Source organism: Amyelois transitella, chromosome 7, assembly GCF_032362555.1.
Source record: "Amyelois transitella isolate CPQ chromosome 7, ilAmyTran1.1, whole genome shotgun sequence".
NCBI lineage: Eukaryota > Metazoa > Arthropoda > Insecta > Lepidoptera > Pyralidae > Amyelois > Amyelois transitella.
This window is the reverse complement of record NC_083510.1, coordinates 12380058-12407698: the sequence shown is the minus strand read 5'-3', so window position 1 is coordinate 12407698 and position 27641 is coordinate 12380058. Positions and strand designations below refer to the sequence as shown.

Below are 27641 nucleotides of genomic sequence, written 5' to 3'. Positions count from 1 at the left end.
TAAAGTTGGTGTTTATTTTTACTTTGCCCTTTTTTGCCCGAGGATTCCTTCGTCCTTTTCCTGGCGTTAGTCCACATGGCGTCCTCACCTCTGGAGCAGAGCGCGGATCGGCCACAAATTAAATTAAGATGTGCATATCGGCCTGTGTGACCTGTGATAGATTAAATAAGTCAGGTTTTTATACGAAGCGACTCCTGTCTGCTCTTCGCAAACTTAGCACGGGAATCTAACCAAACCCACGTTCGAATCGAGTTGCTCGAATATGCAGATTTACTCACCAAAAGAGCATCGCTAAGAAATCCAATCAATGGACTAAATTTAACACTTAGATGAAAAATATGATCAAATATTGAGAATAATTTACAAAATGTGAATTCTGATGAGTACTTTCTATAAATATCCTCAACAGAAATGAATAGTGTTTATGAGCCTCATTCTTGTATGCCTTAGTCCAATCCCGTTTCTTGTTAGACAAATTGTCAATGTCAATTGTCTTATCGCGTTGTCAATGTCAGCATGCATGAAAAGAAAACAATCAAAAGTTCTCATGTAATTTTGTTCAATACAAAACTTATATAAATAAATTTCATTTACTGTTGTTAGTCTTTCATCAGTTAAAAGTGAGATCTTTATCTGTGTTAAAACTTCGAATGTGTAATATTACTTTACTGAGAAATTGTTGTTACTCGTGCTTAGTGTTAGGTTAGAATTTTATTGATGAATACCGGCCAGGGGAGATTTGGGGGCCGCCGGGGTGGCAATCGGGGGAATTATAACAGAGGTGGTGTTTGGAATCAGGGGAACTTTCGAGGGCATGCGCGTGGCGGGCCCCGCGGCTTTTCGCGTGGCGTCTCTGGCGGACAAAGGGGCTTCCAACGCAATAATCCACCATGGAACCAGCGAAAAAGAGAAATGCCTACGAAAAGGTTGACAGAGGAAGAAATCGGCGTTACAGAGTACTTATCCGATCATGAGGGATTCAATGGAATTATTAAATCAAGGTAAAATCTACATAACATTTAAGCTGTAAAAGGGTGGTGTAGTATTAGTATATAGGTGGTGTATATAGTAGTATTCTTTTGTTGTCTGTACCTAAAGATTTGCTTAATATGCTTGTGTAAGCTTGAGTTTGACTTAGACATAATGAGCATGATTTATCATGAATATTTCCAATGTAATCTGGAAAATGGTAATATGAAATGATCTTACATTGATCTTCTTTTACATACTCTTATTATAGATATTCAGACTTCCAAGTATCAGAAATCAATGAGAAAGGTGAAATAGCAAAACTAACAGACCTTTCCACACCCGAGCCCCCTAAAGAGGAACCAGTTAATGAAGATGAGCAATTATTCTCCAAGTACAACCTTGAGATCCTACCGATTGAGACGTGGGACGCCATCAACAAACTGCTCATGACCGAAAAGCCCACTGATGAGAAGGTTGAAGTGAGTATAAGAAAAAAAATGAAGTCTTTCTGCTTTTTAAGAACAGTCTGTGTGTTTTCTTGTATGCAAAAAATGCATGTGAACAAAAGGTTCACATCTTCTATTTTGTATGTAAACCTTTTGCTTATACCTTTCTCAATCAAGTTTTTGTATATTTATGATGTGTAAGTGTGTGACTTGACTTGTGATATGTAAAAAATATTGTTGTTAATTTAAATCTGACTGTTTTTGACTTATTTATTGTAATGTAAATCTATGTTTTTCATACCATCTGAATGTAGATCTACATTTATCATACATACCTACAACAATCACTATATCCATTTTCTAATACATATTATTATCATCATTTAGTTTTTATTTATAGGTCTATTTTATTACAGTAAGTCAAAAGAACAAGGACAAGAGCTTCATCGTTCATTATTCACCCAGGGTAACCTGAACATTGTGCCGTTCCCTTGAGCCCAATTTCCAGGTTATTCTACGGGAGAAATAATGTGATTTCATCCAGTTGACTACTTGTTACATTTTTATCATTATTTAGAATAGAATAATTCTACTCTATTATAGAATAGATTTATTTTCAAAATTGGATACAAGGTATCACTTATTGACGTCACATCACTGACTGACGATGGAACAAACTGCACTGCAGCATTTACTAAAAGTTACCTGAATGTTGTGTCATTTTCATGAGCATAAATTCCAGGTCATTGCCTAAGGGAAAAATTATGTGTTAAAAATAATGGGAAAAATTTTAAAATAGAGTGATTTATCTTAAAATACTTCACCACATTACATTTATTTATTTATTTAAACTTCATGCACGTAAAATGTACAACAGGTGGACTTAATGCCACAAGGCATTCTCACCCAGGGTAATCTGAACAGTATGTTTCCGTGAGCCCAATTTCCAGGTTATTTTGCAGGAGAAATAATGTGATTTTATCCAAGTGATTTGATTGTTCTCTTGTGGTATCCTTCACTCCATTTATTTTTTAAGGTTTATTGAACAAAATGCCGACAGCAAAATAGTTTCCAAGGTTTTTCGAGATTTGATATATCATCTACGTGATATTGTTTAAAGCTAGGATGAAACTTGTAAAATTTTATACTCAAGTGTAAATGTTTTTGCCTTTTTGTGTTTTTATACTGTAGGTACATAGCAGCCAATCGAAGAATGAAGGAAGCGCTCGGAAATCAACCCAGTCAAAGCATTGATTGTACATTTTTCACCCAGGGTAACCTAGATATTGTGCCGTTTCCGTAAGCCCAATTTCCAGGTTATTCTAACGGAGAAAAATGTGATGTCTTCAATTAAAAAAAAAAATGAAAATTACAATGGATAATACGACAAAAAAAGAATACTTGCCTTTTTAATTTTTTTTGTCTATGTTTTTTTGTATAAATTAAAAAAAATATATTCTTTTTTCGGAAGTGACACTGCTCCCAGGAATGTTTTTTATATGTGCAACTTTATGCTGTTTTAGGACATAAATATTAAAATATATTTTTTTTTTATTATTTTTCCTGGATTCTACAGGACATAATTTACTAACAGTATTTTTTTTTGTCATATTGTTCATTGATTATTTGATCTTTTGGTTTTGTCATAGGTGGAGGCAGCAAGTTGAATATATGGAACTTCTATAATAAATCCAAATAAATCATTGAATGTACATTTTCTGTTCATGGTAAACTGGAGATTGAGCCGTTTCCATTGGCCCAATTTCCAGGTTATCCTGAGAGGGATAATGTGACATCATCTATACTAAATGTGGCTCCTTCCTGGAGGACTGCACACTTCATTCACATTCATCAACCTTTTCACCTCACCTTTTCTGTTTGTGGTATTTATTTTGATCTGATTTTTTTATACTATAATGAACCTAACGTTAGGCTGGGACAAGACATTTTTTTTCTGTACCGTGTCCACGTTACGGTCAAAGAACGTTATCTTTGACGCATGTTCGGTCCGGTTTGGTGGTATGGCGTGTCAATACCGAGACAAGTTCACTCCGATCCGTCGCGATGATATATGCATCCACAGTTATGAAACCGCGACACTGATATGTCACGGAGGTACGGTACGGACAAAAGAACATGTCTTGACCCAGCTTTAGATTTTACATCCCATTCCAATTCATCTGTATCTACATTCATCGTCATCATTGCTCGGTCAGGGTAGTTTGGAAATAGAACCGTTTCCACCGGCCTAATTTCCAGGTTATCCTAGAAGAGAATATGAAATTATCCATTATCACTTCATTTATCTCATTCGGTAATCTGGTCGCATGTTATATTCACGGGCATCATTTCTCGGATGTGTGGCGCCATCTCTACGCCACTCGTCAACAACATCAAATCAAACAACTACTGTCAATCATCTCGAAGAAATCGACGCGCTCAGCCAATAGCAGCGAAGAACCCAAATCGCGATTTCAGAGATTTCACGGATTGGAGCTATATATACAACCTCCGACACAACATCGTCGGAGCCGCGGTTCCCCAGGCATAACACCTAGCCTGGCGGAAGATCTTCCCTTTGGTGGCGGTCGAGCCGAATCATTGCTCCCGCTACAGATGTAAAATCAGGTAGATACGGCAGTTGTACCGAGTCCTTTCGTGGTTACTTAAAGGTACGCTTCGTGCAGTTGTGTTTTCGCCGATCTGTCATAAAAATCGGCTGCCCTGCACACCTAATCTATATTATGCTTGGTCAAATGATTTAAAATTTGACATATAGATTTCTCAGAAATTCTTTTGGGTATGGAAATTTCCTGCATTTTAATAAAACACACGTTACAGATCTAGATCTGACGAGGATCTGACGATCACGAGGTTTGACTAGTCAAAGTCAAAGAAGTAACTCCTGAAAACCAAGCATGTCAAATCTAAGTTATCAAAAGTTGCGGTATCTATCTAGTTACTATGTCTTGTCTCCGGCTGTTCCTGAATCCTGTATTGGTACCCGATGGTTTCAGATAGACGTGACGGGCATGAGCAAAGAGCAAAGAACTAAGATACACGACGCGGTAAAGAAAGCGTTCACTGACGCCATAGTTGGCAGCACTGTCACTGTAGAAGATAAAAAGTTTGTGCGTTTCGAGAGGTATCGCAAGGGTGGTAAGTTTACATACAAACATATAGATAGATAGATAGATATTTCATTTATTTGATTTGCTGCACACGATTTACAATTTCATGTGAAATACAAATTAATAGGGTGTGAGTTGCAGCAATACAAAAAGGTCACAACTCAACGAATTTATTGCTGTAGAGCAGTCTTTCCCAAAGTGGGCGATAACGCCCCCTTGTGGGCGCTGCAGGTCTCAAGGGGGGCGGTAAGAGACCCAGAAAGAAAATGGGGGCGTTGTGTAGAGGCGGGGGGGAGTTATTTGTTATTTAGCTAGGAGGCCTCATAAACAACGACTTCAAGAGCTCTCGACTCACAACAACAACTTGTGAACATCAACTAATATGAATTAAAAGATTACTCAAACTCGGTTGACTCAACTTGCTCAACTAGGTGAAAAAATGGGGGCGCTAAAAAAATATTTATTCTCAAAGTGGGCAGTAGACAAAATAAGGTTGGGACTCTCTGCTGTAGAGCAATACGCTGATTTTCAGTTATGACCTAGGTGCTAGTGCAGGTCAATCTGCGCACGTAACAAAAAAATAAACATAAATAAACAAAGTCTCGTGTCGTGACTCAAAGTTTCAATTGTATATGTGTGGTAAATGTAGCCGCTTAATAACCAAAAGAGTATCCCAAAATATACACAATGACGCCTCTGTTGCTTCGCACCTCATTTATAAATTTTCATGCAGACTTTTGTTATTTTAATTTTATATTCTCTACGGAAAGAAGAGTGGGTAAAAAAATATTAAACCTTTTTCAGTGCGCATAGACAATAGAGTGAAATGGAATTGGCCCGGGGAATATCTTTACTTCATAGTGCACAAGGAGAATTGTGATACTATGGAGGCGGCTGTCAAAATTGCTGAGCGGCTGAGGCTGAAGTAAGTAGCTGTTTTCAACTGGGCTTAATTTAAATTTATTAGCATACATACATATGGTCACGTCTATATCCCTTGCGGGGTAGACAGAGCCAACAGTCTTCAAAAGACTGAATGGCCACGTTCTGCTATTTGGCCCAATGATAGAATTGAGATTCAAACAATGACAGGCCGCTAGCCCATCGCCTAAAAAAGAATCCCAAGTTTATAAGCCCATCCCTTACTCGCCTTTTACGACATCCATGGGAAAGAGATGGAGTGGTCCTATTCTTTTTTGTATTGGTGCCGGGAACCGCACGGCACAGGCATTTATTAGCATGCATAATAATTTAATTTCTTCAGCATGCCACGTCTACCTGGACCCGCCGGAGGTGGCGTGACATACAGATATTTGTTACCTAGATAATCGTAAGACGTTACTGTACCAACGTGTGTCTTTTTCGTTATTGTTACAAATATTTGTGTAATGGTGCCGTGTGGTACCAGGCACCAATACAAAAAGAATCAACTCCATCTCTTTCCCATGGATGTCGTAAAAGGCGACTAAGGGATAGGGCTTATAAACTTTGGGATTCTTTTTTAGGCGTTGGATAGCAACCTGTCACTATTTGAATCTCAATTCTATCATTAAGCCAAATGGCTGAACATGGCCATTCAGGCTTTCCAAGACTGTTGGCTCTACCCCGCAAGGGATATAGACGTGACCATATAAATAAATAAATAAATAAATATATACGGGACAAATTACACTGATTGAGTTAGCCTCGAAGTAAGTTCGAAACTTGTGTTACGAGATACTAACTCAACGATACTATATTTTATAATAAATACTTATATAGATAAACATCCAAGACCCAGGACAATCAGAAAAAGTTCTTTTCTCATCATGCCCTGGCCGGGATTCGAACCCGGGACCTCCGGTGTCACAGACAAGCGTACTACCGCTGAGCCACAGAGGCCGTTGAATGTATGTATGTATATAAAGTCAGTTGTGAACGCAAGAGTTTCTCATGCAAAATTCCACACATCCACAATAATGATGAATGATTTATTTGTTTCTCAGCATCAAACCCACAATGCTAGGCTACGCCGGTACAAAAGATCGTCGCGCAAAAACCTCCCAGTGGTTCAGCTTGAAGAAGACGGACCCGAGGCGCGTGGCGGCCGCGTGTAAGGACATGAGGGAAATTCACGTTGGAAATTTCAGCTTCAGCGCGGAAAACCTCAAGCTGGGCTCGCTCAAGGGGAACCAGTGAGTAAAAATTAATTTGCGGTGCCAACTATTGGATTCTATCTTTTGGCGTTCAAAATCGGTGCTCCAAATTTTTTGACTACTAAGTAGTTTAGGATAAATAAATAAATACATACGGGACAAATTACACAAATTGAGTTAGACTCGAAGTAAGTTCTAGACTTGTGTTACGAGATACTAACTCAACGATACTATTTTTTATAATAAATACTTATATAGATAAACATCCAAGACCCAGGCCAATCAGAAAAAGTTCTTTTCTCATCATGCTCTGGCCGGGATTCGAATCCAGGACCTCCGGGGTCACAGACAAGCGTACTACCGCTGCGCCACAGAGGCCGTCGAAATAGGAGGATAATGTGTATGGGAAGGTCAATTTAAGGGCGTCCTGGCGAAAGACCAAAGTATCCGAAACCGCTAAATTGGACAAAGACAGTTATGGATTAAGATGAAGCGGAAGAAGTACGCAGAGATCGTGACAAGTGAAAAGATGTAGTCTGTATATGTTCATTTCGCGAACTACGATATTAGAGCTTCACAACAAATAAAAACGCACACACACTTTAAATTATATATATTGAAAAATAAATGCGACCTAAAATTATCTCTTTGATGAACTATTGCGTAATTAGTTTTTGATATTCAAATTTTTTCACTCAAGTTCCATAATAAAAAACAAAACATGTAACTTTTTATAACTGGCCAGTAACATGTGAAAAAGAGGTTGATACTATTTAATGTGTGGACCTTATAGGATGACAAATAGTGGGAAATGAAGCGATTCTTTTCATAAATTTCAACAGTATATATATAACTACTTATCTCAGCACTTTTAATTTCAGATTCCGCATCGCACTTCGCAATGTAACCGCGGACGACTCTATAATAGATAAAGCGTGCGAGTTGTTGCGAGACGTGGGCTTCATCAACTATTATGGTCTCCAGAGGTTCGGAGTGAGACGGGACACGCCTACTTACGTGGTGGGGAGAAAGTTGTTACAGGGACGAATGCAAGAGGTTTGTTATTAAAACACTAGCTGTGCCCGCGACTTCGTCCGCGTGGAATAGTTTTGGGCATCATTGAAATCCTCAAGGATGAATAATTTATATTTTTTTCACATTTTCCATTATTTCTTCGCTCCTTATAGTTGCAGCGTGATGTTATATAGCCGAAAGCCTTCCTCTGTAAATGATCTATGCAACACAAAAATAATTTTTCAATTAGAACCAGTAGTTCCTGAGATTAGCGCGTTCAAACAAACAAACTCTTCAGCTTTATAATATTAGTATAGATAACAATCTCTAGCTGCCACCAATTACGAGTATTTCTATTCCCACTGCTGCCACCAATATAACTTATACTTGCACTCCATCATTTTTTACTCATTCCGTGCGAAGCGTGCGAGTTATATTCTGCAGACTTAGTCGAATATTACTGTTTACAGTCTTCAGCTAGTCTTCATAGTGAACTCACTGCCATAAAAAAAATAAAAATAAAAATCTTTTATTAGGAAACAACATAGTTTTAACTTAAAATTTAGGTGCTGGAGCCATTTTTTAAGCAAAAGAATGCTTGTGCCAGATGACTCCGCTCTTCTTATCGATAAGACACATAAATGTTACCTAAAGTGATATATAGCCATAGCTTACAAAGCAAACAATTTCTTGTATTTGACCCTTGCATTTTAGTGTGCCCACAAGCGCGGTTTTGTGTTATCTCTTCAAATTATAAATGAAATACAGTGACAATTAATCCATACGATAAACGAATAATTTGATACTGTTATCCAGGCTTACAAACTTGGGATTCTTCTTTTAGGCGATGGGCTAGCAACCTGTCACTATTTGAATCTCAATTCTATCATTAAGCCAAACAGCTGATCGTGGCCATTCAGTCTTTTCAAGACTGGTGGCTCTGTCTACCCCGCAAGGGATATAGACGTGACCATATGTATGTATGTTACCCAGGCAATCGACAGCATTCTCGAGGAGCGCCCCGGCGAGCCGCCGGCGCCGCGCTCCTCGAGACACGTCGAGGCGACTTTGCTGAAAGCGCTTGCGAAAGCGCCTAATGATTTGGTTGGAGCTCTTAATAAGGTAACTTCTATAATAACGGCTTTAAATAATGTAAGTTGTTTGACATAGGGCTTCCAATCCCGCAGCCTGAATTCAATCTCGGTATTTGCGGGACTACAAATTTTAAATCCCGCGGGATCTCGGTATTTGCGGGATGCCGCATATTGAAAATATTCATATATAAATAAGGCAAATAAAACAATGAATTAATCAACTAACTCCGCATTTATTTAAATATTATTATAAGTATGAGATCAATCAAATTACACCGTTTATTCTTCACAAATACAGCAACAAATACTGCAAAAACATGAAATCTATCTTCTTCATTAAATACACCAAAAAAATAAAATATCAACTAAAAAAACAAATTTCGGCTGAAAATAAAAGTTGGTTTATTTATTTAGTTTGTCAGCTGAAGCTTTTAATTGAAAATGTTTGCGAAAGAAATACAACATATCTAAACTGTCATCTGCCAAACTGCTGCGTATTTTAGAAGCAATATAGCCAGCAGCAGAAAATGCCCTTTCGGCTTCCACACTCGTCGGCGGTATTCCTTTTTAGGCTTTATTTGTAAATGAAAGATATTTTCCCATTGCCCCCCAGATTCGTAGAGAGACATTTCTTTTTTTTATAATGGACTCAAGTGTATTAGTTCGAGATGGTGATGGGCAAAGTACATTACATGTTGACGATATAGTTAACTCTAAGTTCCTTTGCCAGTGCGTTACCTACCCGCCGACCGACAGTCACCGACACCGAGAGATCGCGCTCGCGTGAGGTCGCATGCACGCTTTTTTCAGTCCCGCAAATCTCGCGGATCCCGCACCCGAAATCCCGCATCACGCGGGAGTGGAAAAGGCGCGTCCCGCAATACCGAGATCTCGGTATATCGAGATCGAGTCTTATCTTTATACCTATACAATATTGGTCACGGAGCTACAAATCCATAGATATGTATACAATTTTTGTTTTAGACTCAGGAACCTTATGTGCTGGAATATAACTTAAAGAAGCGGTGTGCATAAAAATAACTATTACATTATGTATAAATAATACGCACGTAAAGTACCTTTATTTTATTCGCACGTTTTGAATAGAATGGATTTTTAGAATAGATTAGATTTATTTTCAAAATTCGATACAAGGTATCATTTATTAACGTCACATCACTTAAAACTTATTATAACTACAACCTCTTCCAAAACGAATGTGTTGGAGAAGCGGCGGAACAAACTACACTGCAGCATTTTCACCGGACGTCAATTTATAATCGGAATCATGTTACAATGATCCGTAGGCACTGAGATCAAATAAAAGCACGTTACGTGCGAGTTTAATAGCTGTATTATTTATAATACAATTTAACGCGAAAGTTTAAAATCAATTATAAGAACTATTCTATTGTAATAAAGAAATATTTTAAGATATCAATAGGTTTTAGAATCCCAGGCAAATTGCAAATGAAGCGTTGCAAAATCTCACACATACCTATTTTGTTTTGTCAGATGTCACGCAACACTCGCCTTTTGTATCTTCATTCGTACCAATCTTTTATATGGAACTGCGCCGTGTCTCGCCGTTTGCGGACCCTGGGCAACAAACCCGCCGTGGGGGACCTCGTACCCCTGGCCAGAGTTAACGAAGGTACATATATATATAATCACGCCTATATCCCTTGCGGGGCAGACAGGGCTAACAGTCTTAAAAAAATTATAGGCCACGTTCAGCTGTTTGGCTTAATGATAGAATTGAGATTCAAATAGTGACAGGTTGCTAGCCTGTAAGAGTCCCAAGTTTATAAGCCTATCCCTTGGTCGCCTTTTACGATATCCATGGGAAAGAAATGGAGTGATCCTATTCTTTTTGATATCGGTGCCGGGAACCAAACGGCTCTTATCATCTTCTCATCCTCGAAGGATTAATAATGTATACTATGAAAATGGTTGCATGAGGAATGATTATAAATAAATAAATATATACGGGACAAATTACACAGATTGAGTTAGCCTCGAAGTATGTTCGAAACTTGTGTTACGAGATACTAACTCAACGATACTATATTTTATAATAAATACTTAAATAGATAAGCATCCAAGACCCAGACCAATGAGAGAAAGTTCGTTTCTCATCATGCCCTGACCAGGATTCGAACCCGGGACCTTCAGAGTCATAGACAAGCGTTTTACTGCTGCGCCACAGAGGCCGTGAAAGTCGCCGTTATTAATATAAAAATTTGTATAACAGTAATTTCAGACGACCTAGGCGGTATAGACTCAGACGAAGACGAAGACCAAGAGATGACAGAAAAGAAAAGCGAGAGTGAGACAGCAACATCTACAACGGAAAAGAAAGAAAAGGACAGCAAGCAAGACAAAGTTCCTGTTAAGATTTTGAATCAAGATGATATTGATAGCGGGCGATATACGATTTTCGACGTTGTTATGCCGTTGCCAGGGTACAATATTGAGTACCCGCCGAATATGAAGGATTATTACGAAGAACTGTTGAAGAAAGATGATTTGACGTTGGAGTTGAGGCATAAAATCAAGTGAGTTTTATATTTCTGCCGTGTGGTTCCCGGCACCAATACAAAAAAGAATAATACCACTCCATCTCTTTCCTATGGATGTCGTAAAAGGCGACTAAGGGAATAGGCTTACAAACTTGGGATTCTTTTTTTAGGCGATGGGTTAGCAACCAGTCACTATTTGAATCTCAATACTATCATTAAGCCAAATAGCTGAACGTGGCCATTCAGTCTTTTCAAGACTGTTGGCTCTGTCTACCCCGCAAGGGATATAGACGTGACTATATGTATGAATGTATGTATGGGTTTTATATTTATACATACATACATATAATCACGTCTATGTCTCTCCCGGGGTGATAGAGTGAACAGTCTTGAAAAGACTGATAGGCCACGTTCAGCTGTTTGGCCTTATGATAGAAATGAGATTCAAATAGTGACAGGTAGCTAGCCCGTCGCCAAAACAAAAATCCCAAATTTATAAACCTGTCCCTTAGTCGCCTTCTACGACATCCATAGTTCCATTCTTTTTTTATCAGAGCCGGGAACCACATGGCACTGTGTGTATGCACGGTGATTTTTATTATTTATTTATTTATTTCGTACCATTGTGCCTTAGTCTGTTCTAAGTTTCAGAGGCATCTGTCCATTGGATTCGGTTGTAAATTGTATTTCATGTGGTTAATAAATTGTCTGTCATCTTTAAATAATATAGCTTTCGCCCGTGGCTGTAGCTGCGTAAAAAGCACCCTTTGTTCTATTCCGTACTCCATGGTATATGCAATTTTATGGAATACGGTTCAGTGGTTTTGGATGCGTTATAGATGCGTCATACATGTCTCACGAAATGTCAAGTTTTCTGTCACTTACACATGCGTACCACGCCGCCATTACGATGCTTCACTTTTTCTCAGGCCACATTCCGTCCGCCTTTCTTTCTACGTCTATGATTGGAGTATTGTTTAATATAAACCGGCCCGTTCTAAAAGATGTATAGTAATATAACTTGACGGCCTCTGTGTAGGTATTGCGTTTGTGTCAACATTTTTGACCCTTCTATAATTTCGTTGTGGATAAAATAAGAAACCTCACTTTTCAGTAACTAATCAGGCATTATATAAACACGGTATATATAAAATTTCAGTCAATTTGAACCAGCAGTTTAAGAATAACAACATGTTAAAGTTTCTGAATTTTGTCACTCACTGACTGATTGACTCATCGATCATCAAAAGTCCAAGCAGACATAAAAGCTTTAAATTTAGAATACCTATTTGTTAGTTTAGTGTCTTAATCATGGTAAATCATGAGTCGAATTTGATCTATTTGTTGAAAACGTAAAATATTTTTAATATTGCCATGATAATAACTTATGCAATAACTTAAGACAGATGGTCCTTTGAGTAGAGATTAAATAGATTGACCGATTTTGTATTACATGGATCTCACAACTTTTTACGGTAGAAAGACTGAGCTGCGAGACTTGGGTTATTTACAGTGATGTTTTTGATGGCTGCAAGCTTAACAAGTGCCGTGTGGTTCCCGGCACCAATACAAAAAAGAATAGGACCACTCCATCTCTTTCCCACGGATGGCGTAAAAGGCGACTAAGGGATAGGCTTACGAACTTGGGATTCTTTTTTAGGCGATGGGCTACCAACCTGTCACTATTTGAATCTCAATTTTATCATTAAGCCAAACAGCTTTACGGCCTCTGTGGCGCAGCGGTAGTACGCTTGTCTGTGACACCAGAGGTCCTGGGTTCGAATTCCGGCCAGGGCATGATGAGAAAAGAACTTTTTCTGATTGGCCTGGGTCTTGGATGTTTATCTATATAAGTATTTATTATAAAAATATAGTAGGTATCGTTGAGTCAGTATCTCGTAACACAAGTCTCGAACTTATTTCGAGGCTAACTCAATCTGTGTAATTTGTCCCGTATATATTTATTTATTAGCTGAACGTGGCCATTCAGTGTTTCCAAGACAGTTGTGTCTGTCTACCCCGCAAGGGATATAGACGTGGCCATATGTGTGTATGTAAGCTTAACACATAGTATGTGTATCCAGGAGTTACAGCATGTCGGGCGCGTACCGCCACCTGCTGGCGCGGCCGCGCGGCCTGCGCTGGCGCAGCGTGCGCTACGGCGACCCGCGCGCCGACCTCATCCTGTCTGACCTCGACCTCGTGCAGGAGAGGCGGCTCACCGGGATACTGCCGGGTAATTTATTATATATATATATAATATATATACATGGATGAAGACTGTCTAGATTTTATTTTATTACTAGCTGTCCCGGCAAACGTTGTTTTACCATATAAATAATTTTTAAAAATATCTAATAAAAAAAAATTAAGTGTTGACATCCCTTAACACTTAGGGGTTAAAAGCATAGTTCCCGTGGCTTTAGCGAAAATCCTGTATTTCCAGCGGTTCTAAACGTATCCCCCCTTAATTCTAGACGGCAAGTACAAAGCGCTGCTGCTGACAATGTCGTTGCCAGCGAGCTGCTACGCCACCATGGCGCTCCGGGAACTCCTCAGGGTGGACACCTCCAGCCACCAGCACGCCGCTCAGAACAACTACCACGGCGCAGACAGGAAGAGGGATAGGGAGGGTGCAGGTGAGGAACTGAATGTCACATATATTTAGTGGATATAATAAAATTGTAAAGTTGACGTTGTTGAAGAAAATTCTGCGGTGCATTTTGTTACCGCTTCGTATGCACTGACTCCTTGGAAGCGGCAGTAAACTTAGTTTTTAAGTAATTAATTTGACGTCAACCAATGTTGTATAACTAAAACTTTTGACAATTATTAAGCTATATGAAGTATCGTATAGTAATTAATAAAAATTAGAATTAGAATTTATTTGAATCTCATTTCCATTATTAAAAGGCAAAAATTTTAAATGTCGGAGTGGAAAGGCCTAGACGAACGTATCTTGATCGAATTAAGGACGTCCTGGTAAAGGGTCAGGTCAAAAGTACCCGAAACCGCCGAGCCTGCATGAAGGAAGTTGGTCGTAGCAAGTGGCAAGAAGTACGGTAAAACACCCAATCATCGACACTTTAACGCACGAACTGTAGTATTTTTACAATATTTGTTTTATTTTTATTATTTTATCATATTTTGAAGTTTTCAGTAAAATTTTAGGGTATTTTGCATGATATATTAAAGTAGAAATGAATGTGATATAAAAATTTACAAGATATACCAATATAGAAATATGGTATTTTTGGCCTAATATTCGACTGCAGAAATCCAATTACCGACAACTGTGTTCGACATGTTCCAATAATCGAGATCTAGTAATCGACATGTTCTATTTATGGACACCCAATATTTAACGGTCTATTATCGTGGACCCAGCCTAAAATTTTCAAATGGTAGCTTTAGACCGAAAAAAGTTATGAGCAATAAACCTTACTCACCTCCTTAGTGATTTCACTAATAAAACTGGCTTTCCGTTAAAAACTTCTGCCGGTCGATATTTAAAGCTCCACCATTTTTTATCAAAATAACCGAATGTAGAAAGTGACACTTGCAATGAGATCTGGATGAACCTGCGTAATCTTTCCTTTATGATTTTCACAAGAGAAATAGGAATTACGTCTTTCCTTACGGGGAAGACAGAGCCAACGGTCTCGCTGCAGCTACTGGCATTAAAAATTTATATTACATTTTCTGTGCAATAAAGCTATTAAAAACAAACAAACAAAAATAGAAAGATAAATTAAATATTTTTCTTTCAAATTATATTTTAATTTAATTGACATCCGGTTAAAATGCTGCAGTGTAGTTTGTTCCGCCGCTTCTTCTACACATGCGTTTTGTAAGCGGTAGTTGATATAAGATTTAAGTGATGTGACCTTATGTATTATTATGATAAGGATACCTTGTATTCCAATTTATAAATCTATTCTATTCTAATATTTTCAGATAAGAAAGATGTGACAGAAAGCGGAACAGAAGAAATAAAAAATGGCGGCGCAGAGAACAAGACGACGGAAGAAGAAACTTTAGAAATTGCTGCGAAGAAATCTAAAATGAGTGCAGCGACAGACGAAAATTATACTTAGTTTGTCAATATATAGAGTTTAAGTTGAATTGGTTTTTATTTCAGAAAGCGCTATCCTAAGATACCTATTTTTTTGAATAACATCGTAATAAATAAAATACATTCTTGTACTAAATTGCTTTATTTTTGAGAATATCAACAAATAATAACTAAAATATACTAACTTAGCAGTTGCCACATCTGTCAAATGCTTAATACGACGAATAGCGTAGGCTGCAGAACTAAGCCTTTTAGAAAGTTTTAAAATGTGAGCATTCCATTTCAAATTTGAATCTAATGTTATTCCTAAGAAAGTAGTACTATCAACAAAATCTAATCTTTTATTACTTATACTAATGTCTACATTTGCCTGCCGCACATTGGGAAGTGTAAGTGTGCTATACATTTGTATTTTGTACAATAAAGTTTAAATTAAATTCTAGTAGGTCGTGTCTGAATAAAACCAATTTTTTGGCTGTTCAAGGCGTTTAATAACTATTTTGCAGATATTGGCAATAAACTTGCTAACGATATCCAACAAACCGTGAATAATAACGAACTTAATGATTATCTTAACTCCCTACCAAGCCAGCCCCAATCTCTCGTTCTGCTAGATACGGACTATCAGGAAGTTAATAGTATAATAATGAATTTAAAATCGGATAGTGCCCCAGGTTGGGACAACATAACTACGGCTTATCTTAAATATGTAAAAAACGAAATCATACCAATAGTAACACACCTGGCCAACCTCTGCTTCAAAAAGGGAATATTTCCAAATTTACTAAAAAAATCCGTGATAACGCCTATCTTCAAGAATGGGGACAGAGACAACATTAACAACTACAGACCTATATCCGTTCTTCCTGTTTTGGCTAAAATACTAGAAAAACTGCTCAATTCTAGACTATTGAAATACTTTGAGACATATAATATATTATCTTCAAACCAATTTGGTTTTAGGCATGGTATCTCAACGGAGGATGCAGTTACATCTATAACCACTCTAATTACTAAGCAACTGGATAATGGGAAGAAGTGTTTGTCAATATTTTTAGACTTAAAGAAGGCCTTTGATACTGTCTCTGTCTCTATCCTATTACGTAAATTGGAAATAATTGGTGTAAGGAATACTCAATTGGCAATCTTTAGGGATTATTTAACTAATCGTAAGCAACAAGTTAAATTAGGGCAGACGGTGAGTGATGATGTTGATGTGACATGTGGCGTACCACAAGGTAGTGTTCTGGGACCTACCCTGTTTCTCGTTTATATAAACGATCTTTGCAACCTGACTCTTGATGGGGCCAAACTATTTTCGTATGCTGATGACACATCAATTGTCTTCACTGGGTCAACGTGGACTGATATAAAGAGAAATGCGGAGCGGGGTGTGTCCCGGATCGCGACATGGCTTAAAAATAACTTGCTTACCCTTAATACAGAAAAAACTAATTTCATGTGTTTCAGTATTTATAAAAATACTCAACCGTCACTAGATTTCTCTATGCAAATTCATACATGTCAAAATCCGACAATTGAATGTTGTAATTGTCCATCTATTAAGAAAGTAAGTCAGACAAAATACTTAGGTGTGATCCTGGACCAAAGATTGTCATGGTATCCTCAAGTAGAACAGTTGGCATCTAGGATACGTAAATTTATATGGATATTTAAGAACCTGAGATATATCGCCCCGGGCAAAGGTTCTAACACCAATGGCTCTAAGAATATACTTAACTATATTTACATTTCTTTGGTCCAATCAATCATTTCTTACTGCATCCCAGTCTGGGGCGGTGCCCTTAAGACTCGTTTTCTGGATGTAGAAAGAGCTCAGCGAAGTCTGCTCAAAGTAATGTATTTTAAAAAAAGGACATTCCCAACACATGAATTATATTCAGTGAGTAAAATATTGTCGGTCCGAAAATTATACATTATTAACTTAATCTTAAAAAAACATAAATCCGTCTCTTATAACCCGAATGTTGAAGCTAGAAGGAGAAAAATGAATGCGGTAGCGGTTCCTGTTATCAATACGGCATTTGCAAGAGTTCAGTTTGAAAAACGCTCAGCATATTTGTATAATAAGATAGATAAACAAATCAATATAAGTGATAAAACTCCATACGAATGTAAATCAATAATTATAAACTGGTTACAAAATTTAAGTTATGTTGAAGTGGAAAATTTATTGGAAAAGACGATTTAAAGTGACTATTACAATAATTAGTAATGTATATGTATGTAACTGTATATATATATATATATATATATGTATATATAATTTATATGTAAGTATTGTGCATGTATGTGTATGTATGTTTATGTATGTATATTCTCTTTTCTTCTTTTTTTATAAATGATGATTATATTTCTTTATGTTATGATAATAGTGCTAAGGAAGAGCGGAGTCTCCTGGCACAGGCGTGTTATGCATGCTTAAAAGGAGACTTCATCAACTAGTTTTTATAAAACAATGTATGTTGAAGAAATAAAGATTTTTTTTTTCATTTTTCATTTTTCATTTTTTCAAGGCGTCGCGTCTAGTTGTCGTCTTTGTCAAATTTTGATTGTCCTTTTTTCATCAGTCTGTCAGTCAGTTTTGTTCATCTAAAATGTCAAGTCAAAGTGTCTGTCTATTCATGGAGACTGAGGCTGAAAAATAAAAAAAATATATATGAAAAGGCAACAAGCGGATGTGCCTTAGGTACATATTTTAACTCTGTTTTAAACTCTTACAACTTCAAACCTATCCTAAGTAGTCGAGAACACTCCAAGTCCTGGCCGTATCCTCCTCATTGGCCAGTTTGTCCGCGTTGTTGCCGCCCCGTGCGCGTGCGCCGTTGCCGCGCCGTGCGCCGCCAAGTGCGCGCGCAGCTCGCCAGGAGTGGGGAAAGAACGCGGACACCATGTGCATTTGTGGGGCTTGTTCTGGAATATACGTACATACATTTATAATGAGGGCGGAACAGGAATCGTCAAAGATAATACATACATACATACATAAAATCACGCCTCTTTCCCGGAGGGGTAGGCAGACCTACCTCTTTCCAATTGCCACGATCTCTGCATACTTCCTTCGCTTCACCCACATTCATAACTCTCTTCATGCAAGCTCGGCGGTTGCGGGTACTCTTGACCTAACCCTTTACCAGGACGTCCTTAATTTGATCAAGATACGTTCGTCTAGGTCTTCCCACTCCGACCTTTCCCTCCACACTCTCCCAAGATAATATGCGTGCCAATGGTTTTAAAACTGCAGACGTCTAAGACCTGACAAAGTGAAAAGCTAAATGTAGTGTGACATTGATATCATCATTCATATCACACATATCATATGTGTGATATGAATGAGAGATACTTTCAAGATCCATAGAATAATTACAACCTTTATTAGCGGACTAGTTTAACAATATTGAAGAGGGTGTGGTATTAGCTATACGAAATCCAGTTGCCAGAGGAAAGAGAGTTACATAACTTGGTGAGCGCTGTAGTAGTCCAAAGGCGAAGTCCCGGGGCGCTATAGGCCTCCCGGGCTGTGATGAGGGCGGAGGGGAGACCGCAGCGGCACAATGATACAGTAAGGAAGCGAACCTAGGTCCCGAAGCAAAATGGCGGAGGGTGCAAATTTATGCGGCCTTCATGAGAAATTGTCCTTTAAATAGTTCTCCCCTTTATATTCATAGGGTACTTCCTCCAGCATTGAAGCGATTGTAATAAAATACATACATATAATCACGTCTATATCCCTTGCGGGGTAGACAGAGCCAACAGTCTCGAAAAGACTGAAAGGCCACGTTCAGCTGTTTGGCTTTATGATAGAATTGAGATTCCAATAGTGACATGTTGTTGGCCCATCGCCCAAACGAGGAATCCCAAGTAAATACCTAAGCCTATCCCTTAGTCGACTTTAACGACATCCAATGGAACGACATGGAGTGGTCCTTTTTTTTTTCTATTGGTGCCGGGAACCACATTTGGCATTTGAAAAAAGTTAGAGAGAAATTTTGTCCCATGAAACCTGAGTTGTGATACTCATACCTTGGTGTGAGTCATCCGATGGTAGTAGAGGTTTGAGCTGGCGGTGAAACATTTGCCGCACTCCGGACATTTATGAGGTTTTTCACCTGAAGAAGAATATTTTTTGTTAAGTTTTGTTTAATATTTTATTTACTTTAGTAATAAGAGCTTCTGTGTGAAAATGGGTCAAACATTAAATTGTCAAACAACAAATTCCGCGTCGAATTTGACTGCGATCGTGATAGGGACGACGCCATCCAGCGCCTGTCGACCTCAAACAAAATCGCAGCGGAGCCGGCGCGGAAACTGTCACCTATGCTCATTCTGAAGGGTGTCCCGAAGGAAATTCCTTCCGATCAATTAAGGGACATAATCGCCGAGCAAAACAGCGACCTCACTCCCCTCATTGAGAGCCCCCATGATTTGCGCCTCCGCTTCCTGCGAAACAACCGCAACCCTAAGCTTTACAACGCTGTGTTCATGGCAAGCCCCAGGGTGTGGCGAGCGGCCACTGCAGCCGAAAGAGTCTGTGTTGACTACCTTAGGGTTCATATTAGTGACTTTTCTCCGTTCTTGCAGTGTTTCAAGTGCCTTCAGTTTGGACACACCCAGGCGAAATGCACCGCAACCGAACCAGCCCCATGCGCCTTTTGCGCCTTAAACGGTCACACGGTCAAGGACTGCCCCTCGGCGGCCAAAAAAGCAGAACCCAGGTGCACCAATTGCGTTTCACATAATAACAAATTCAAAACCAATGTGTCGGTAACGCACCAAGCGATCTCAGCGGAATGCCCGAGGCTGCGAGCCATGAGGGATAGAATCCTGGACCGTGTTGACTACGGATAGTGTGAATATCAAATATAAGTATAATATAATAATATAAATATGTGTAATAAATAAGTAAATAAAAAGTATATATATAACAAAACAGTCGTGACTTCGAAACAAATAAGAAAAGCGTTGGCCAACTGATTTGGTTTGTATCAAATGGCAACCAAACCAGAAGGCTACCTCAATAATTTAATCGTATGTGTTTCATAAAACTTAATATAATTCATTATATATCATTATAATATAAATATATGTAGGAATACATCATAAGTCATTTGTGACACCTAAACAAATAAAGCAGTGGCCAACTGGTTTGAAATGCATCAAATGGCAATCAAACCAGAAGGCTACCTCAATAATTCCAATAAAGATAGTTCAACTAAATTTACTATAATTTAAATAATATGATAAATATTTATGAATACATAATAAACCATTAGCGTCTTCTGAATAAGTTAAACAAGGGCCGACTAGTTTGATTTGTATCAAATCGCAAACAAACTAGAAAGCCTTTTAAGGACTTAAAAAAAAAAAAAACAGATGTGATACAACAACATAAAGTTTAAACAAACAAAATTAATAAAAAAAAAAAAAAAACATTAAATTGTTTTATTGGTCAAATCAATCCCATAAAAATAGGTTGCAGACTTGTGTTCCAATTTAAATACCAACTTTTATTGTTAATGCGAAAGTAAGTTTTTTTGGTTGTTTGTTACCTCTTCACGGATTAACTACTTACTTAATTAATCTTGTTCAAATATCGCTTATATATCATTAAGAGTCTGGATATGAACATACCCTTTATCCCGGTAAAAACTATAGTGCCCGTGGGATTTGCGAAAAAACTATATTCTTTTGAAGGTGGTTCGTTTATTTCGTGGCTTTTTTTGTATCTGGCATTAAATTCATCGTTTTTGTAGATGGCGCTAAATTTACGCGAGCGAAGCTGCGGGCAAAAGCTAGTTTGTAATAATTCTAAGTACTGTAGTTCGGAAGTATGAAAAAGATAGATAATTTTAACAGTGTGTGCCGTGTGGTTTCCATCACTTTAGAATAGAACCACTCCATATATGTATATCCAAAAAAAAAAAACTAAAAAAATTACTTCTTAAATTCTATAGAAGTATGTAAGCTTAAAACTAAATTGTTACCTACACGTTATAGATATATAGTTTTATTGATTGTGTTAAATTAGTACCTAACTTTAAATGAGACTGACCGCAGTGAAACTGTGAAAACAGTTGTGCGGAATATTGTTTTAAGTTCATTATGAATATTGTGTATTAAATAAATAAAATAAAAAAAGGTGATAAACATGGCATTCCTCTTGAAGGCGATGGGCTAGCAACCTGTCACTTTTTGAATCTCAATTCCATCATGAAGCCATACAGGTGAACGTGGCTTTTCAGTCTTTCCGATACACTTGCCTCTGTCTACCCCGCAAGATATATAGACGTGACTATATGTATGTATGTTTACCAGTGTGTATCCTGCGATGCGTGTTCAAAGAGCTGGAAGTGCTGAATCCTTTGTTGCAGACATTGCAGATGTGGGGCTTTTCTCCTGAAACAGAACTAAATATTGGTATATTTTGTGCGACATACTGAAATGGTTATAGATAAACGTGAGAGAACCTGCAACTGGATGTGTTACCATAGAAATATTGTCTAATACCAAAATTTGTTATTGCTTAAGGATAATTACTCGGTGGTCGAGCGGTTAAGGCTACTGAGCAATGAGCGTGTGGCACTGGTTCAAATCCCACCTCGGCCTTTTGAGTGCTATTTGTTATATGCTTATTTGTTTGTATTATATTTGTTTGTAAATTCTTTATTGCACATAAAAAGACTAAAAAGAAATATAACATATAACAAAAGTCATTGAGTTCAGAAGAATATGTAAAATGGCAACTGGAATTTCTTCAACTAAAATATAAAGGAAAATCCATTATCAAATAGCATTGAGGATGCTCCTACGGTGAGGAAAAATCTTCAGGAAACTTGCACATTCAGGCATGATTGAATGTTCGAAAGTGTATTGTGTAGCCATCCAAAATGGGTTAGGTTCCCTCCACAGGTTACGAAGTTCAGACAGGAGTAGCTTCGTTTAAAAACCAGACTCTCTTAATACAGGATCATCAGAAGGTACACATCTCGGACTCCTCTTTAGAGAGGTGAGGATGCGCCCAGGATATTAACGCCAAGAGGCAGAAGATTATTTACTATCGCTTGGGGGCCAACTCTGTTAGGAGTTTCTGCTTTTTCGAATTAATATAGCACACCTGTGTTCGTTTTAGGTATTAATTATTTTTTTTGTGCCTGAAGCACTGTCAAATATAACCTATGTCACGTATCTTTGAGGATGAGAGCCCACGAAATCAACTTCCAATGAATAATTATCATCATTAAAATCATTAATGCCGTGTGATTCCCGGTACCAATACAAAAACGAATAGGACCACTCCATCTCTTTCCCATGGATGTCGTAAAAGGCGACTAAGGGGTAGGCTTACAAATTTGGGATTCTTTTTTAGGCGATGGGCTAGCAACCTCTCACTATTTGAATCTCAATTCTATCATTAGGCCAAATAGCTGAACGTGGCCATTCAGTCGTTTCAAGACTATTGGCTCTGTCTACCCCGCAAGGGATATAGACGTGACCATATGTATGTATTAAAATCATTTAGTTCTAAATAAGTCAGTTATTTTCTAACGTGTGAGTGATCACAAACATACACGTCTTTATCACTTACGAAATAGACAGAGCCAACAGTCTTTACAAGTCTGAAAGGTTACGCTGTGTGACCTAACAGAAGAATGCAAAGTTACCAATTATTCCCAAGTGGTCATGATAAAAAAAATACCAGTATGCGTTCTCATGTGCCTCTTCAACAAGGAAGGTCTGTCGAAGGTCTTCAGGCAAACTTGACACGGCAGCACATTCTTCACGCCCCTCTGCGGCAGACCAAACTCTTTATTGCCCAAGTTGGTCCTTTCGTACAACTTCACCAGATGACTGTTCAAGCCAGCGAGGAATTTCAAATCTATTATGTTCATGAATTTGTTTGGGGACGACTTCGTTGATAAGTCCAAAGGTTCTGTTTGGATTTCCATAATTTTAATTTGATTATGTAGCTGGTATTTTAATTAAATTCTTCAATTAATTGGTTGATTGGTTATTCTATTTAAAAACATTTACAATTATCACATATTTTAGCGTTTTAATTGTAGCGTAAGCGTAATTATTTTAGCGTTTCAATTTTAGCGTCTGCGTAATTATTTAAGCGTTTGGGGACTTTTTTCGCGTTCCACGCTTTGTGAAATTAGGCAGTTGCAGATGGAGTTAGTAATTAACGATATTGATCTTCTATTGTTTTTTTTTCAAATAGTTTTATAATTATCTGAATAGTTCGTAAAATAATTAAAATTAATTTATGTGACACTAATTCACACCGGTTATCAATTAAATGTTTAGTGCAAAATTTGGTAGTTACAAATGATGAAATATATCTAAATAAATCGAATCGAAACCGCTATGATTTCTAACCGGATTATCATGAAAAACTGTCGTGTACTTACCCAGATATTCCCTTAAATAGCCGAAGGGCTGGAGGGTACAAAAGGCTGGTGTATTGGTGGTGTAACAGTGTATCAAGCATTATTGTGCGGCCACAATGAGTGGACCACTAATCGACGTGATTTGACGAATTTTCGGGTGTCATATTGATGTGAGAAAAATGGACGCGCCTGCGAAATATACCTAATACAATTATTAAGAAACTATGTGCCGTGTGGTTCCCGGTACCAACATAAAAAAGAATAGGACCACTTCATCTCATTTCCCATGGATGTCGTAAAAGGCGACTTAGAGGTAGGCTTATAAACTTGGGATTCTGGTTTTAGGCGATAGGCTAGCAACTTGTTACTATTTGAATCTCAATTCTTTCGTAAAACCAAACAGCTGAACGTGGCCTACCAGTCTCTTCAAGACTTTTGGCTCTGTCTACCCCGCAAGGGATAGATATCCCTTGATCCCCCTACGTCTAGATAGACGTGACTATATGAATGAATGAATGATGAAACTGCTCGATTATCTGTTGCTCTTTAGTAAAAATATTGTTTTTTATAGAGGGTAGTTTATTTTTTATTCCCCAGCATGTGTTTACAAAAATATAGGGTATATGTCATAAATATACTTTAGTTATACCTACGTTTTTTTAAATGAAACATGTATTTATAGGTTAAGCGTTCTGAACCATAACTTATCAAAGATTTACAAATAATACAGGTATTAAACGCGCACTTTACGTACCTACCCTTATTTTATCACAGACGTTTCGAATCATGTTACAATGAATCCTGGCGCGTTTAACACTCATATTATTTACTAGCTGTGTCCGCAACTTCGTTCGAGTGGAATAGTTATTTTGGGCATTATCGAAGCCCTCAAAGATGAATAATTTTCCCCGCTGTTATCACAGTTTACATTATTTCTTCGCTCCTTATAGTTGCAGCGTGATGTTATATAGCCTAAAGCCTTCCTCGATAAATGGTCTATTCAACACAATAAGAATTTTTCAATTTGAACCAGTAGTTCCTGAGATTAGCGCGTTTAAAGAAACAAACAAACAAACTCTTCAGCTTTATAATATTAGTATAGATTAGTGCTGTGTGGTTCCCGGCATCAATATAAAAAAAAGAATAGGAACACTCCATCTCGTTCCCATGGATGTCGTAAAAGGCGACTAAGGGATAGGCTTAAAACTTGGGATTCTTCTTTAAGCCGATGGGCTAGCAACCTGTCACTATTTGAATCTCAATTCTATCATCGAGCCAAAAAGCTGAACGTGGCATGTCAGTCTTTTCAAGACTGTTGGCTCTGTCTACTCCCAAGGGATATAGACGTGAATATATGTATGTATGTATATATAGATTAGTACAGACAAACAGTATAATGCAACGCGTAAGTTTAAAACCAGTTATATCCAAGACTTTCGTAGCTCCTTACGCGTATTGAAGAAAAGGTAATCGCCTATAAAGGTGACGCGACGAAACGCCGCATTGTCGCGCGGTGTATTGTCGCGACAAACCGCTGCTTTTATGTCGGGCACAATAGTAACGATGTTTGGATTGGTGTTCATCGATGCTATAACGTGCTGTCATCAATCACCAATAAATGTGATTGCGTTCGGACAAGTGTTTACATGTTTTGGGAAATAAGATATTATCGTCGTCTCAGAAAAAGTACAATGTTTGCTTAATGTCTTTTGCAAATTCCGTTTCGATCGGGGGTAGGTAGGGCCAACAGTCTTGAAAATACTGAAGGACCACGTTCAGCTATATGGCTAAATGATGGAATTGAAGTAAAAACAGTGATAGGTTACGAGCCCATCGCCTACAAGAAGAATCCCAAGTTTATTAGCCTCTCCCTTAGTCGCCATTCATACATAAGAAATTCACGGGAAAGATATGGACTTGTCCTATTCTAAAGTACCGGGAACCACACGGCACAATATTTCTCATTTTATACGAATGTGAACTAGCTGCCTGATCATGTCTTTGGATTTAAATTCCATTATTCAGTCAGCTTAATGTTAATATAAATATATACAGGACAAATTACACAGATTAATTTAGCCTCGAAGTAAGTTCGAGACTTGTGTTACGAGATACTAACTCAACGATACTATATTTTACAATAAATACTTTTATAGATAAACATCCAAGATCCAGGCCAATCAGAGAAAGTTCTTTTCTCATCATGCCCTGGCCGGGATTAGAACCCGAATGTGGCTCTGAGTTTATCTTTTTCTGTTAAAATTCGAAAGAAAAAAAAGATGAAGATATGTACCTTAGTATGTTTGTTTTAGTAAACATGCTTCATTTTGATTACTTTTCGGTAATGCTTCGTTATATCAAGAACGGTCGAATCCAAGGCACGGCGAGCTAATAACTTTGTTACTTTAGGAAATGACTTTACAAATATTAGCTTCATTACCTAATGCAATGTGGGACATTCGTTTTTGTAACAATAAGTATACGACACGTTTGAGAATTTTGTTTGATAAATATGTGTGTGTGCGAGTGTAACAAGTTCGCTTCTCATTTGGGTAATTATACTGTATTCAAAGGTTCTAAAAATTCGAACGTGTCTTGATCAATATTAAGGACGTCCTGGTAAAGGCTCAGGTCAAAAGTACCCGAAACCGACGAGCTTGCACGAAGAGAGTTATGAATGTGGATGAAGCTAAGGAAGTATGCAGGGATCGTGGCAAGTGGAAAGAGGTAGTCTCTGCCTTACCCTCCGGGAAAGAGGCGTGATTTTATGTATGTATGTTCTAAAAATGCGTCAGTAATCTTCGATCAAGTATAAAAAAACGTGTATACACAGACCCATACAAAACTGAAATAGAATAATGTTCGAATAGCAAAACGTAGGTATACTTAGATATTTGTAGATATGACAATTTGTGATATGAAGTACCTATCCCATATATAGAATAGTATCCCAGTAGGTACGTTCTAGCAAAAGGTCAGGTCAAGAGTACCCGAAACCGACGAGCTTGCATGAAGAGAGATATGAATGTGGATGAAGCATAAGAAGTGTGCAGGGATCGTGGCAAGTGGAAAGATGTGATCTCTGCCTATCCCTCCAGAAAAGAGGCGTGATGTGATTTATGTAGGTATGTATGTAAGTATCCCATAATAATGAATAAAAGTTTTGAATTTGAATATATCACTTTAACTTTAACGAAGAAATAGTGAAAGAGTTTAATCAAATTTAAACCTTATTCACGTACAATAAGTTATTTTTAGGTATACTTGATCGAAGTCAATACAAATGATTAAGTGGTTTTAGTAATGAAAATTGTTTTAAGATTTTTAAACTTTACAACTTCTTTTAACATCCTCTCCTCTATGGAGAGGAGCACGGGGTGAGCCTTTGAAAATGAACATGGAGTGAATAATTCAGGTTTTTACACAAAGCGACTCCCATCTGACCTCCGCAACCTTTGCAGCGGAAAATTACCCATATTGGATCATGGTAAAAGCGTCACAAGATCAATGTGTCTATTTCCTTAGTCGACTTTTTCGTCATCCATTCAAAAGAGCGCGGTGGAAAGAGATGGTGTGGTACTTTCTTCAAGATTTTTTTTATATACTGAACATTGATAATCATGTTACACTGCACAGGAACTTCCAAATTGAACTGTACCTACTTTGAAATCTCACAAACAAAGCAGTAACATTTTTCCAGCATTTTAAGTATTCGAAAAAGAAAAAACAAAAAGTATTCAAAGTGGGTCTGTCTTATTCAAATGTCTTCGTAAATCGGATTTGCCTGCACCTTGTTAAAAGTGCTGTGTTTAAGTTAGCTCGCCCCCCCGGCTTCGTTTGT

At 37.8% G+C, this 27641-nt stretch overlaps 2 protein-coding genes across 2 annotated transcripts; one reads left to right on the top strand and one right to left on the bottom strand.

The window, feature by feature from the left end:
• The first annotated feature begins 503 nt into the window (after positions 1–503).
• On the top strand, positions 504–15439 carry LOC106130815 (pseudouridylate synthase 7 homolog). Its single transcript, XM_060945259.1, has 12 exons — positions 504–1001; positions 1241–1451; positions 4436–4577; positions 5354–5474; positions 6535–6723; positions 7566–7740; positions 8692–8820; positions 10308–10446; positions 11047–11350; positions 13399–13550; positions 13792–13953; positions 15272–15439. Exons 1-12 carry the CDS (start codon positions 718–720, stop codon positions 15409–15411), a joined length of 2148 nt encoding a protein of 715 aa, XP_060801242.1. The 5' UTR covers positions 504–717; the 3' UTR covers positions 15412–15439.
• Positions 15440–18146: 2707 nt separating this feature from the next.
• On the bottom strand, positions 18147–23356 carry LOC106130800 (zinc finger protein 251-like). The gene is made up of 4 exons (XM_060945154.1): positions 23107–23356; positions 21723–21806; positions 19434–19519; positions 18147–18323 (listed from the first exon to the last, which is right to left on the bottom strand). The coding sequence occupies exons 1-4, from the start codon at positions 23354–23356 to the stop codon at positions 18147–18149; spliced, it is 597 nt and encodes a 198-aa protein (XP_060801137.1).
• Positions 23357–27641: the final 4285 nt, after the last annotated feature.

Excerpts from the sequence above, each read along its gene's own strand:
- LOC106130800 (XM_060945154.1), bottom strand. The coding sequence starts at position 23,356 with ATGGAAATCCAAACAGAACCTTTGGACTTATCAACGAAGTCGTCCCCA. Across the intron at positions 21,807-23,106 it reads GCACATGAGAACGCATACTG|GAGAAAAGCCCCACATCTGC; the intron begins GTATTTTTTTTA and ends GTTCTGTTTCAG. Across the intron at positions 18,324-19,433 it reads ATCGGATGACTCACACCAAG|AACAAGCCCCACAAATGCAC; the intron begins GTATGAGTATCA and ends CGTATATTCCAG.
- LOC106130815 (XM_060945259.1), top strand. The coding sequence starts at position 718 with ATGAATACCGGCCAGGGGAGATTTGGGGGCCGCCGGGGTGGCAATCGG. Across the intron at positions 1,452-4,435 it reads CCACTGATGAGAAGGTTGAA|ATAGACGTGACGGGCATGAG; the intron begins GTGAGTATAAGA and ends CGATGGTTTCAG. Across the intron at positions 6,724-7,565 it reads GGCTCGCTCAAGGGGAACCA|ATTCCGCATCGCACTTCGCA; the intron begins GTGAGTAAAAAT and ends TTTTAATTTCAG.